Raw genomic sequence first — 14,884 nt, 5'->3', positions numbered from 1 at the left:
TGGAGTGTGGTCAATATGTATTGTGTACATTCAGGAAGTTTTCTGAAAACTAATTAATTAAAAACATTCCGGTCTGTTGCCGAATAAGCAGATTTCTGAGGAAAAACCTCAGATTTTGATAACTAAAGCAGCCTCCCCTGTGAACGCATGAGTGGCCCTGTGGCAAGAGTCAATATAAACCAAAAAAAAGCCAAACAAAATTAAGAATTCAAATGTTGAGTACTCAGGAAACTGACGCTGGAGGATTGCCACAAGTTCAAGCCCAGCTTGGACTACAATCAGTTCCAGCCACCTTAAGATACTCTGAGAGCCTGCCTGAAGAAATCTCGTGTATCCGGAGGAACTGCTTACCAGGCCTTTCTTAAATTGTGGCTGCAGCCGCTCTACACTCATCTAAGAGTTTTAGAACATGAACTGTGACGTTCACACTCAGGACTTGTTTCTGGTAGTTTCCTGTGTTTCAGTTAAGTACAATCTAAGTGTCGCTGATAAATTCAACTCATGCTTTTCCAAAGGATAAAATATTTCATTCTCCAGTTAACTAACCAAGCAATCTGAAACTTTGGTGTGTGTTGTAGCAGCAAGCACCTGAGCACAAACACCTGCACAGAACCCCAGCAGGAGCCAGGGAACAGCGATTCCATAAAAGACACAGAACTCCTTTCCAAGTAGAAGAGCCCCACAGAGGGCTTGATCACAGACACTTGGCAGGTCACTCTAACTTGTGTGAGTTTGACAAATGAGGTTTATATTAAAAAAGAAATAATATTTGACATTAAAAAAGCGAACCCTGTAGCAGGGATCTTTCTCCTGTACATGACCAAGCCTACTGGGACTTGAATCAAGAAAGGTGGGAAGTAGATCTGATCCAAGACTATGCTTCCTGGACCCCCAGAGCTGGCACGGAACAGCTGGTGACTGGTCAGATAGATTGAGGGTAGTCTGGTGTTATATTCTAATGTTCAGTTTCTCACCGGCACACAGGTTTAGGAGCCACCGACCGCTAGAGGGCGGTAAGAACCTAACAACATATGAAAATGACAAATTCCACCCATAAGCAAGGACGGCAGCTTTAGTTTTTAAAAAATCTTACACATCATCTAGAACGTGCCAGGTGCATTTACATCATACTTTAAAAATAATTGGTTCCAAACCAGCCACCCTTTCAACTCCCTGGCATTACATTTAATAAAGTAATTCAAATCTTGACAAAAATCGTGTAATGACTAAGAACACATTCTACTTTCAGATGTTTTAATCCATCATCGAGAATACTCTGAAGGTACCACAGTTCATATACTGACTGTGAGTTTCATTCAGAATGTGGGAACATTCCCCTGAAAAGGGGGGAATAAATTACAGCTATACCCAATTACACAGCGTTAGGCTCAATATTAGCAACCTTTTCTGCTTTTAACATGTTCAGATGTAAGCCACAGCAGAAGGGAATGTTACCTTATTTATTGTTATTAAAGTGGGGGTAACATGCAACTGTGCACATGCAGAAGTCAGAGGCAGCTGGGGGAAGTCTGTTTTCTCCTGTGAACATGTGTTCCAGGGATTGGACTTTGGTCTTCAGGCTTGCATAGGGGGTGTTTTCACCCATGAGCTACCTCTAGGGCCACAAACTAATGCTTTTAATTTTATCTTAAGAAATGACCAGACTGATTTGGTCTTATACCTTAAAATCTTTCACACCTTTTATTCTCTACTTTAGAAAAATCAGTTTTTTCCCCAAAGGCTTCTCAGCCAGTCCCTCCGCCTCCCAGCATCCTCCCCCTCCAATCTGTCCCCTCTCCGTTACCATAGTTATATTTCTGTGGTAAATTGGGATAGCATAGCAAGCTCCTGCCTGACAACTTCCTGGGACTGGTACCCTGCTCAAATATTTCCACATTTCTTAGCTAGGTTTTCATACATTCCATGTTTTGCCTTAATCATCCTCCCATCATCCATGGCTGCTCTCCGCTGACCTGGTCCCTATATTTAGCCCAAGGATAGAACCATCCTCTGGGTCTTTTCATATAACCATACTTACATATTCTCTGTTAGAAAATGTCTGGCTCTGATCTACAATTGCTGACATTTTGATCCACTCAGTATCTAACTCAGAAAACAATGTCTCCCCTAAATGATATCTCATGTGGTGAATTAATCTTTCGTACCTATTTTCTGTAATGTGCAACTGAATCTCTAATGAGGGGGGCGTGTTATTGGGCTCAAAGTTATAACCATACATGAGAAATGATCTCACTTCCTACTGCAGCACAATACAACCCGTGCCTCATGGGTCAGTCACTACTCATGTGACTTCAGTAGGACAGAAGGCTGTCAATCAACTATTTCTTTGTGTGTTTGTATGTATTCACATGTAGATGTGCACACATTGGGGATTCAAGAACGTGTGCATGCGTGTAAAGCTCTGATATTCCTGTTAGGTGAATCCCTTTATAACTCTCTATTTTCTGACACAGGACATCACGCTGAATATGGAGCTCTCTGATTCAGTTAAACTAGCTGGCTCCAAGCTTCTGGGATCCACCTGTCTCCACCTCTGGGCACTATAGTGCCTATAGTCATGTGCTGAAATTCTTGCCTGTTCATGTGGGTTCTGAAAACCATACTCAGTTTCTCATGCTTGTGTGGCAAGGACAGCATTGACTGAGCAATCTTCCAGGATTTCAGTCAACTGGTAATGCTTCAGTTTCTAAATTCTTATGAGATGAGTCAGTGCCTGATCACTGTTTCTCCTCTCTTTTTTCAGTTTCATCTATGAATATTTCCATTTGCAAAATCATTAAGTTCCTTCTATTCTTTGTCCTTTTTTTTTGTTTTAGACTTTTTTTTTTTTTGCTTTTTGTTTTTGTTGGTGGTGCTTTGGTTTTTTGTTTTTCTTTTTTTCTTTTTTCTTTTCTTTTTTTTTTTTTTTTGGTTTTTCGAGACAAGGTTTCTCTGTGGTTTTGGAGCCTGTCCTGGAACTAGCTCTTGTAGACCAGGCTGGTCTCGAACTCACAGAGATCCGCCTGCCTCTGCCTCCCAAGTGCTGGGATTAAAGGCGTGCGCCACCACCGCCCGGCTGGTTTTTTTGTTTTTCAAGACAGGGTTTCTCTGCGTAGCCTTGGCTGTCCTTAAACTCACTAAGCTAGGCTGGCTTCAAACTCACTGAGATCCTCCTGCCTCTGCTTCCCAAGTGCTGAAATTAAAGGTGTGTGCTGCTACCACCCGGCTCCCTTTTCCCACAGTTGTGTATGTTTGTGTGTGTTTGTGTGAGAGAGTGTGTATGTGCCACAGTGTGCATGCAGCAGTCTGTCCCCTCTTCCACCATATGGGTCCCAGGTACTGGACTCAAGTCATGAGTCTTGGAACCAAGAAGAGAACTTGTTACTGCTGGGTCATCTCACCCGCCCCAGTCCCTTCGTTCCTTCTTCTCTTCCTGCCATTTTATAATCTTCTTCTGCCTTACAGTCTTTTCCCTACCTGCTCGGTTAGTCCAAACTCCAAACCAGTTCGCTGCTCTGCTGAGCTTGCTGGAAAACATAGACACAGATACACACACACACACACACACACACACACACACACACACACACACACACTGTTTCTACCTTTAAACAGACCATACATGTTTCTATAGGATCTTAAATTTGTACTCTTCATACTAACCCTTGCTGCTGAATGCTGTCACCAGGGGAAAGAATGCATAGGATTCTCTGCTCCACAGATCAAGGAAGGGGACACTAGCAGCATTCATCCCTCCCAAAGTCCTGGAACGTAATCTAAGGTGATGGCAATCTATGGACTGTGTACTCCATTAAAAAGACCAATGTGCACACAGAAAGTTTAGTGATCTTTTTAACATGTCCGTCCTCAGGCTCCTTCTCCAGCTCCAAGATATGCTGAAACTCAACAGCCCCTCTAGCACAGTGAACAAACAGTTACCCACAAGTCTCTGGGCCAAGCACAACAGGGCCGGGACACCTCCAAAGGCCAATTTAGAGACAACTGTCAAGATTTTACCTCCCGATCCTTCTTCAGATAAATCCCAACTCCCAATTTTTCTGTATTTAACCTGACTTAAAAGTTAGCTCAATACAAATACACTTCTCCATGGGGACAGGTGTTAAAGCCAGCAGGGGCAATTCTTCCACATTGCAGCTGCTCAAGGCAGCAGTAATGATGAGATAAAAAACAGCTGAACAAACAATCTGACAGACATCCGGGAAGGAGATGCCCACAGCAGGTTGCATGGGGGAAAGAACTCTCGTTTTCCTAGAAATCCACAAAGTTATGCTTATGTTCCTGGCTATGCATGTAATTCAGGAAAGGTCTGAAAACTTCCACCTGGCCTTATCTATGAAAGACCTCGAGGCTGTGCACAAGCAGCAAAGAAATGCTAAGGTTGGAATTATAACCCGCTTGGCAGGATGCTAGAAGCACAACCCAACAGGCAGGTGTAGCCTCTCCCCAGACAGATACTTCAGGAAGCCTTGGTCACTTAGCAGCTGACCACTAAGTAAATGAACAGGTCTTTAAGAGGCCATATGGGACAAACACAGACTCTACAAAATTAGCGCAGAAAAAAATCTTTAAGAAAACAGTAACAATATACATAATAATTAAGTCCAGAGTTGTCGCAGTGTATTATTTAAAATGTCTAGCTTCTAACAAGAGTTCTAAGGTACGCAGAGACCACAACCATATACAGGGATAAAAGAAACAGGCAACAGAAATTGACTCTAAGGGAGGTTGGGTCCTAAAGAAACACTAATCCACCACTTCAAAAAAGTTTAAGAAAGTGAAGAAAGTGTGTGAAGGAACCAAATAACAGTCTAAGATTTAGCAAGACGCCCAGCAGGCCAAGTGTGGGGTCTACAGCTCAGTGGTAGAGAGCTTCACAGTACGATTCAGTCTCCAGTGCCAGCAAAAACAAGAACCTGACAACCATTGAACTGGAGAGGTAAGGTTGTATTAGCAATAAATTCTATACACATTAGAATAATGATAATAATGATAAGGAGACCCATGAACAACTCTAGGCCAGTAAAGATGGCATGTTCAATTGTGCAGATGGATTTGTCAGTAAGCATAATCAAATTCTCCTAAAGAACCGCCTCCAGGATCGGAGCATTTCAGTGCAAAGCTGGGAAAGCCTCCTATCAAAGAGGACAAAGCAAAAACAAAACAGACAGTTCTTTTAGCAAAGGGGTGGACGAAGGAGGAGCAATTCCTGCTACCCATCATGAAGCCAGCTTTACCCTCCATCAAAACACAAGAAAGGCATGACAGGAGATGTCTGTACTAAAATCCCCTATGAGGATAGACGCAAAGGTTCTAAACCAATTATCAGCAAACATTTTAGCTGTACACAGGAAAAGGAGATCATTTATCAGGACTAAGTAGAGCTGTCCAAGAAATAAAAATTTGGTTTAATGTTAAATAAATATCAACACTTTACAGAATGTCAAAAGAATAAAAGAGAAAATAAATATTCCTCTTTGCAAGCAGCAAAAAAAAACATATATTTAACATTTAACAAGCATTCATGGCAAACTCTCACAACAAACTAGATCTGTTCGGTGTCACGAATGATCTCTACTTAAAAAGAGGTTATCCTTAGCTACTGTGAGTTCCTAACTACAGTGGCTGTTTCATGTCCATAAGAGTCACCCTGCAGCCACCCCTGTCTTTCACAATGCTCCCAGAGCAGCAGGGAGCTCTCATCCAAAACTTTTGTCGGCACTGGGTCTGCATAAGAACAAGCCAGCCAATAGTCAGGTAGGATGGAGCAGGGGCCTAGGGGCCCTCTCTGTTGAACTATGTCCCATTTGTAGACTCAGAGAAAAGGAGAACGGTATGCAGTTGTGTACCCCCTGATGGTAACACTAGACTCCAGTGGAGAATTCCAATCCAATTCTCACAAAGATGGCCCTAAGTAGACTAAAGGGCTCACAATGCAAGAGTCACAAGTCTAGGACAGGAACTGGGGAATGAGAGTATTGATAATGGCAGGGTAAAATAAGAGGGCCAACGTAATCTGAAAACATTACATATATTTATAAAATTACCAAAGTAGCAAAATCAATCAAGAAAAAAGAAAAAAGAAAATTTATGAATCCAGGGGAATATTCCTAGGAGAGAGAGCTGTCTAGAATAATCAGGATCCTGAATTTGGTTCCCAGCATGAGAAAAAAGAAGATTCAGACAAAAACTGACTTATTGTTAATACCATGTCTAACACTGAAGTGTTAAAATGCTTCCCCTGAGACTGAACCTAAGTGGGGCAAAAGCTCTCTCCACTCTTTTTCCACATTGTTCCGAATTCCTCACAACACTCAGTCAATCAAAAAGTAAAACACAATAATTGTAAATGGAAAAAAGTAGGGCTTTGTCTTATTTATATAGAAACAACTCTATATATTTATAAAATTAAACTGAACTGATACACACATGTGCACACGCGCACACACACACACACACACACTCCTCCAATCAGAGGATAGAAAATCTACCTGCAAATACAAATCCATATCTCACATTACAAAACATCCTACTAAATAAAGTTATATCAAAACTAATTTCACATACAGTAGTACTAAATGATGTAAGATATAATGTATACATTTTATTCTAAAAGACCACTGAAAGAAACTAACAAGAGTTATATACCATGTTCATAAATGGGTGAACTATTAGTAAAAGACCAATCTTCCCCAATTGATCTTTAAATCCAACTTGTTGCTTGATCAAAATTAAACTGACAGGTTGAACATAAGATACACAAATGCCAAGAAGGAAGAGGAATAACAAGTGGCATATGGGAAGTGAGCCCTGCAGAGATGCTGTCCAACAGTGAGTCACCCACTAAGAGATGGAGCTAATCTTTCAGGGGGACCACCCAGGCCACCAGCCTAAAGTGGACACCTAGAGTAGGAGAGGCATCCTTGTCCCCCCTTCTATGTGCTTCCTGGCTATGAAAACCCATTACACGATTTTTCAAACAATGGGGACAAAGCAAACCAGTACCGTGGTCCTGATCGGGAGCTTCCAGGTGGTAGCCATAGCCCAGCAGTGTGCGAACTGCCTCTCGGAGACTGTCTTTGTTTGACTTCTTGGTTCGGTCATCCAGGAGGGTATAGGGGACAAGACGAGGGTTTCTTCTGTTCTTGACATCCTGTATCAGGGAGAAGGTTTGCAGTCATCTGAGCCATGCAGCAGTGCTGGGGGTGGAAGTTAAGGTAGACTGCAAGGGAAGCAAGCAGTCTACAGCCCCACAGATAAAGCCTTCATATCTGAGGAAGCACCATCAGGTCCTATTCTACCTTAACTTAGAAGGAACTGCCTCTCTCTCTCTCTCTCTCTCTCTATCTCTCTCTCTCTCTCTCTCTCTCTCTCTCTCTCTCTATCTCTCCTTCCCCCCCCCCCCGTCAGGAAATAACCCACAGCCACTAATCCTCTGAAATCTAGAAAACTCCGAAAATTTGTTTTCTTTTTCTCTAAACTGAACAAAAACTCATTTGGTGCACTGAACAGATGCAAGGCTGTCCACTTTACTTAGTCTTGAGAGTGTCATCACACCAAGACTGCACTGGAGAACTAATTCGCTGTCTACTGGCCCCTAAAAGTGCTCTGTAACATGTAATATAGCATCTTATCACTCTGCAAAACAACACAGGACAAAATCTTAGATGGAATCCTGATAATCAGAGCTGGGATTCAGGAACTGGATCTACTTTAATTTCACTGTAGTTCAGTCTCTGTGTTTCAAAGTCCCTCCTGAGCAGACTCAAGGAAAGGAATGCCTAAAACCATACTACAAACCTTACTCTTGCAATATGATCCACTTTGTGCAAGCTAGGGCTTGTAGCTCAGCTAGCATCTGTTGTCATATCACACAGAACTACGGTCAACAAATTTCTTTCTTTAATGGATTTATAATAGATGCGCATATGGTTGGCGGTGGAGCATCGCCTACCACAGTACACATGTGGAAGTCAGTGGACAAGTCTGTTGAGTTGGTTTTCCCCTTCCACCTTTACGTGGGTCGTGAGGGTGTGACTCAGGTTGCTAAGCTGAGAGGCAAGCACTTTGTCTACTGGACCTACTGAAACACCTTGGTGGTCCAGCAGTGAAGAGATGCTTTGACAAGAAGGCTAAACACACTAAGGTGTGATAATGTTTTGTTTGTGCTGTAACAAATAAAGCCTGTCTAAAGATCAGAGTGTGGAGCTAGTCACACTAGTTAACATGGAGGTCAGGCAGCAGTGTCACACACCTTTAATCCCAGCACTCGGGAGACAGAGGCAGATGGATCTCTGTGAGTTCAAGGCAACCCTGAGCTAGGCAAGGATGAATCGGTCTGAAAGAGAAACAGAGCTCATACCTTTGATCCCAGCACTAGGGAGGGGGAGACAGGAGTAATATGGCTGGGCAGAGAGAGGAATATAAGGTGGGAGGAGACAGGAGCTCAGAGCATTCAGTTTGAGGATTCTTAGAGACAGGATTGTCCCTTGGATCTGAGGATTCGGTAGATGTAAAAGCTCTCTCTAATGGCTGGATTCTCTGCTTCTCTGATCTCTCAGCTTTCACCCCCTAATATCTGACTCCGGGTTTTTATTATAAAGACTAGTTAGGATTTCACTTCACTAAGATGTCTAGGTGAACTGTGAAAAGCCACAACTTCATCCCTTCTGTTGAAAATAACTGCCTGCACTCAGAGACTCCTGGGTACCTGCTGGATGCCGTAAGTCCAGCCCTGCCGGATTCGATCCCGGGCCCACACGTTGTGAGCATTTTCGGCCAACTTGTCCACCATGGCTTCCTGAGAGGGGGTGAGTTTTATAAAGCTCAGATCCATGGGGGCAGGCTTGTATCCACTGGTCAGCTGGTAACTGCAAAGCAAACAGAGAAACTTAAAATCACCCATTTTGTTGAAATCCTGGGGCATTCCTGCCCTGGTTCATCTAATCCCAATCATTCTGTTGAAGACTGTGGTGACCAGGCGAAAAGAGCAGTCAGTAAGCTTAAGCCCCTTTTGTGTTAGTTGCTACCTGGGTAGCTGGAAAAGTCATGGGATGTTTACATTTCTGTGTGCACGCCAACAAAATATATAGAGAAGGAGCTTACCTATCTCTAAAGGTAAAAAGAACCTACAATTGTGTGTTCCTAATAGTTGAGGTTGGCGGGGGGTGCTGAAAACAAAATATATTGATTATCTAAAATGAACAAGGCTTTCTCCTCATGTATTTTGAGAGAGAGAGAGAGAGAGAGAGAGAGAGAGAGAGAGAGAGAATGAGAATGCATAAATACCAACAACAGAGGCCAGAGGACACCATCAGAGTCTCAGACCCCCTGGAGCTGGAGTTGCATATAGTGTGAGCTACCTAACATAGGTGGTGACAACCAAAGCCAGGGCTTCTGTAAGAGCAACATGCATTCTTAACCACTAAGCCATTTCTCCAACCTTATATTGCTTTTCTTCAACTTTGTGATAAAGTTATATATTTTGTCATATATATATACATATGCATATATATGTGTGTGTATTCATATATATGCATCGTATTTGTGTGTGTTTATATATATATATATATATAGTGTGTGTGTGTGTACTTATGTGTTCCTGTTTATGGAGGCCAAACATAATGCCAAGTGTCTTCATTGATCTCCATCTTGTTTTAATTTAAGACAGGGTTTCTCAATGGACATGGAACCCACAGATATGGCTGTGCTGGCTGTCCAGTGAGCTCCCAGGGATGCAGCAATCTCTCCACCTGCCCACTGCTGGGATTACATGAACACACCACCACACCCATCTTTTAGTGGACACTGGGGTCCCCACTCAGGGGCTTCTACCTAATTATCTATCAGGAAGGGCACGAAGATAATAAAGATCAAAGATCAATCTATCAATCATTGACTAAAGCCAACACTCATGCAAACCATCCTCAAAGAGAAAAAGCTGCCTTCCAGCAAGGAAAGTTAATGGGGGAGCTTTCCTATCATGTATAACATACTGAAGGGGCACTTTTGATAGATGGAGGGAAGGAGAAATGCCTTCTTAATAAAATACTCTAAACAAGTTCAGTTCATGTGAAACCAGACAGTTCTGACATTTTAAGCCTTCTCCCTAGATGGACTCTCCCCAAATTGCTTTGATGTGACTGATCTCAGTGAGAGCCATAAAGCCCACATATATTTGTTTATTTTAAGTTGTGTCATAATTAATTGACATTCATTTTCAAGTATGTGTACACATGTGCAAATGTACATGTGTGGAGAAGGCAGGAGGTCATCCTTGGATGTCATTCCTCTGGTGCCATGTACCTTGTCTTTTGAGACAGAATCTCACTGGCCTAGAACTCACCAAGATGACTAGGGTACATAACCAGAAAGCCCCAGGAAACCACCTGTAGTGGTTGCCCCAGGGCTAAATTTTCACATGTGCACCATCATGCCCATTTTTTAAAAAATGGGTTCCAAGAAAGCAAACTCGGGTTTGCAAGCCAAGCAGTTTACCACCTGTAAACTACATGCAGAACTGTAAACTGCAACTCAGTTCACCTGGGATTCTATTACCCCGTGAAAGGAAAGAAGGAAGCTTTAAATGAATGTGCTTAAAAACTAATAATCTCATTCAAACTATAGTGTCTACCGCTTCACCTGAACCACTTCACATTTACTCCTTTAACTTTAAATCGTCCCACACAGTAAAGATAAATACAGGCATCGTTGAAAGTCATACATTCAACTGGCTGGATTGGAGACTGCTGATAAAATGAATGTGTCACAGGGAGCTGGACATTACTAAAACGACTTTTGTATCCTAAGAAAGAATCTGGGAATCAAATCAAGGACTAGGGAGATGGCTCCATAAGGTAAGTGCTCCCTGTGTAAGTGTGAGGATCTAAGTTTATATCCCCCAAACCCATGATAAACTGGATACCATAGTACCCATGTCTGTAATCCTAGCACTCCTACAGTAAAGTGAGCAGCAGAGACCAAAGAAGATCTCCAAATATTCACGGGTCAGCTAGCCTTGGGCACACAGTGGCAGATAAAGCTTGACTCAAACGAGGCAGGTGAGGATCTGAACCTGAGGCTCTACTTCGACCTCTACGTACATACCACAGCACATGCAAGGTCACAGTCGTATACGTGAACAACCACAAACACACGAGCCAAATCACTAAATCAAACTGGGCATTTTAAAGGAACATATAAAACTATTCTATTTCCTCACACTAATGTTATTTAATAAGGTACACAGCGATCAACCAACTACCATCTTCCTGGAAAAACCAAGAGCTCTGGTTTTTTGACAAAAGAAAAATGACATCAATCTTGAAAGCTTAATAGCTTAAAATAAAGCTTCAAATTGATGCCAGAAAAACTAACAAGAAATAAAGGAATGATTCCTGTAACGATTCTTGAAAAGCAAAATCCAGTAGCCTTTCAACAATAGGTCCATCTATGCATTACATCCTACCTTCCAGAACTCTCTGAAATAAATCCTAACAATCATAACTACAGCCACCTCTCCTTTCACATATCTGTTGAACAGTAGCTTTTTACTACATCTACTTCAACATGCCAGCTCCTTGTGCCAATAACTCTACATAATCAACTCATTAAGTGTATATACATATGTACATTATATACATAATATATAATTAAGCATGTATATAACTCTACTCCATTTGCTTGACAAAGTACCAACATTCTTTTGCAATTACTATCTTTTAGTTTTATTTTGACATGTACATAATCTAATAAAATAAAATAAGAGCTATAGTCTGGGCATTGGTTTTCTTTAAAGTCAAATTTCGTTTTTAAATACTACATGACAAAGAGAACAAAAGGAAGTAGAGTGGCGGTGGCGCACGCCTTCAATCCTAGTACTCAGGAGGCAAAGGCAGGTGGATCTCCATGAGTTCGAGGCCAGCCTTGTGTACAAAGTGAGTTCTAGAATAGCCAGGACTGTTATACAGAAAAGCTCTGTCTGAAAGAGAGAGAGAGAGAGAGAGAGAGAGAGAGAGAGAGAGAGAGAGAGAGAGAGAGAGAGAGAAAGTAAACTAAACCAATTCCACTGAACTGCCCATTCTACCTGCATCAAAATCCCTGAAGATGCAAACCAAAGAGAAAGTATTGATATCACTTGGGTGAGCGGATGGGGATCCTGGGAAGTGGCAGACCAGTATTTTCTCCACTCCCAGAGAACCCACAGACTTCCTAAGTGGGTACTGTAAACTAGCCTAAAAGAGATCAATCAAAGTGTCGTAGCCAAAGCATAGCAGAACACCAACACTTAGTGAGTCCCTGTGTTTCTCTGCCCACCCCCACCCTACTTAGTATGAGTCAAGTTCAACGAAGCTGAGAAATCACTGTTGTGAAACATGCATAGTAAAGATGGGAAGACGAAGTCCAGGTTAAAGGGTGTTCGCTGTAAATCTCAATAGGAAATCAGCTCTTCCAGAGCCTTGGGACAAATGGGGACGCGTCCAATGACTGCACAGTGGAGATATGAACAGCATGTCCTGCTGGAAGCACATCTAGGAAGGAACACTTGGCTGACATTTTCATGGAAAGGGTATAGAGAATGCTCAAACAACACTTTCCAGAAAACAACTAGAGCAGAATTAATTTGAAACAGAAATTAGAATTGGGAATGTCAAGGCATATATTTCTTCTAATATCTCACTTACTTTTGTTGGTTTTAAAATAAATATTGAATGTGGTGAGGTGGTCACACCTCAGTTCCTTCTGCTTGGGATTTTCCTTTACTTTTCAGCTGTCTTGAGTCAAGGCAAAGGATCATTTCAAGAGAGAAGGACTGGTCATGACGTAACTTAGAAGACACCATCTTTTCAAAGAGAGGGTAGGAAACCCAATATAGAGTGTGGAGGTGGAGATAAAGTTTTAAGGGAAAACTGAAAATGGAAAACAATTCCAGGTAGATTGTGACAATGTCTAGGGACTGTGAATCTGTTTTCATGAGATACACAGAAATCAGGTAAAAGATATCACTTCAAAATATAAACACAGGAGGCTGAAGAAATGGTTCGGTGGGGAAAAGTACTTGCCACACAAGCCTGATTATCCAAATTTGGGTCCTCCAGAACCTGGTGAAAGCCAGGTATAGGAACACAAGCATTTGTAATTCGAGTGTCCACTACTGGGCAATGAGACATAGAGACAAGGGAGTCTCCAGGGGCTCGTGGACCAGGTAGCCTGGCTTATGTAGTGGCAAAGAGACAAGGTAGAAAGGTTGTTCTCTGATCAGTGTGAACCTACACTGGTGTGGGAAGTCCTTCTGTATATGTGTTGCTTTGATTGGCAAATGAAGAAAGAAGCTGCTTTCGGCCAATTGCTTAACAGAATATAGCCAGGCTGGGAGAGAGAGATAGAGAGAGAGAGTAGACAGAGGCAAGGAGACGCCATGGAGACACCAGAGGAGACAGGCGTAATCCAACAGCTGGAACATTGCTGGTAGGCCACGAGCCTCATGGTAAAATATAAAATAGTACAAATGGGATAATTTAAGAGATAAGAGTGAATGAGAAGTATATATAAGCTATAGAGCAAACAGTGTTGTAATTAATACAGTTTCTGTGTGCTTATTTCAGGGCTGAGCAGCCAGGAATGAACTAACAGCTTCTGTCAACACTACACCACACACAAAAAGTGTACATACACACAAATACACATAAAGTGTGTGCATATGTGGTGTACATGTGTGCATGTTTCCACATGCCTTCAAGAACGACATGTGCATGTGTACATGAGGACTTGCTTATCAGCATGTGAATACCCAAGTATGATGTCCATAATCCTCCTCCATTCCTCTTCCACTTTACTCACTAAGTGGGGCAGGGTCTCTCAATAAGAGCTCACCACCACCAATGAAGCATGTCTCCCTAACCAGCTTGCTCAAGGGATCCTGTCTCCACCTTCTGAGGCTGCAAGCTCATCATGCCCACCTGGTTATTTATGTGAATCTATACTCCTATCTCCACACTTGAAGGCAAGCACTTGACTCCTGAGCTATCTTCCCGGTCTTATAAAATTTTGAAATCTAGATTGTATAGCTAAGTACACAGGCTGTCTGTCTCCTCCAAGGTTTATTCCAGGGTGCTGAAGATACACACCTACTATCAGATAAGGGCGAGCCACTCAACTTACTTCTTGGGCAGCTTCATCTTCTTCACCTTCTCCTCAGCGTGGTCATCTGCTATGCCAACATGACATCCTAATGCCAGCAAAGTCCTGAGAAACAAGAACAAGAGATGAGCCTGAAGAACCACTTCCCTCCATCCAAAAACACCCAGCACAAGAAAATGTGATGGGAGACCTCAACTTCCACCCTGCAAAAGAGCACAAGGCTCTGCCTCCAAAGGTAAAGGAAATGTGTATCCATAGGTTATATACTTCCAGGGAAGGGAAAGACAGTGAACACTGAAATGGCACAAATGCTTAGCACTGAAAAGCTGGCCCCTCCCTCGGCCCTTTTCTACATGCTTCATTTTCTCAACCTTGGTTGTTCTCGGGTCTTCTGTGTTGTGCTGGACTGGAGATCTCTGCATATGCCAAGTCAGATACCTAGATTTGCACATGTGTGTTAGCACTATTGTAGTCTACTCTTCACCCTAATGAGTGTATACAGGAGCTATTTCTCTGTAACTTGCTATTTTAATATTCTCCAACAACCTTCGTGCCATTGCTCTCTCATGTAAAGCTGATTCCTTTACAATTCCAAAGGGATTTATTTATTGTACTTCTGTTTTTTAAATTATCTTATGTGTATGAATGATTTGTCTAAATGCATATATGTCCACTGGGCGCAAGTCTGGTGGCTGTGGAGGTCAGGAAAGGACATCAGACTTTCTGG

At 42.3% G+C, this 14,884-nt stretch overlaps 1 protein-coding gene across 1 annotated transcript in view; it reads right to left on the bottom strand.

Annotated features, from left to right (window-relative positions):
• Positions 1-14,884, bottom strand: part of Ryr2 (ryanodine receptor 2) — a 551,701-nt gene that overhangs the window by 204,258 nt on the left and 332,559 nt on the right. The window contains exons 25-27 of the mRNA XM_050142326.1: positions 14,179-14,262; positions 8,729-8,888; positions 7,024-7,171 (exon numbers count right to left, since the gene is read on the bottom strand). Of these exons, the coding sequence (XP_049998283.1) occupies positions 7,024-7,171; positions 8,729-8,888; positions 14,179-14,262 (392 nt within the window). The remainder of the gene's footprint in view (positions 1-7,023; positions 7,172-8,728; positions 8,889-14,178; positions 14,263-14,884) is intronic.

Source organism: Alexandromys fortis, unplaced genomic scaffold, assembly GCF_014885135.2.
Source record: "Alexandromys fortis isolate MF-2015 unplaced genomic scaffold, M_Fortis_MF-2015_v1.1 scaffold_5, whole genome shotgun sequence".
Classification (NCBI taxonomy): domain Eukaryota; kingdom Metazoa; phylum Chordata; class Mammalia; order Rodentia; family Cricetidae; genus Alexandromys; species Alexandromys fortis.
The sequence above is the reverse complement of the archived record's forward strand: the minus strand, read 5'-3'. Positions and strand labels throughout refer to the sequence as shown.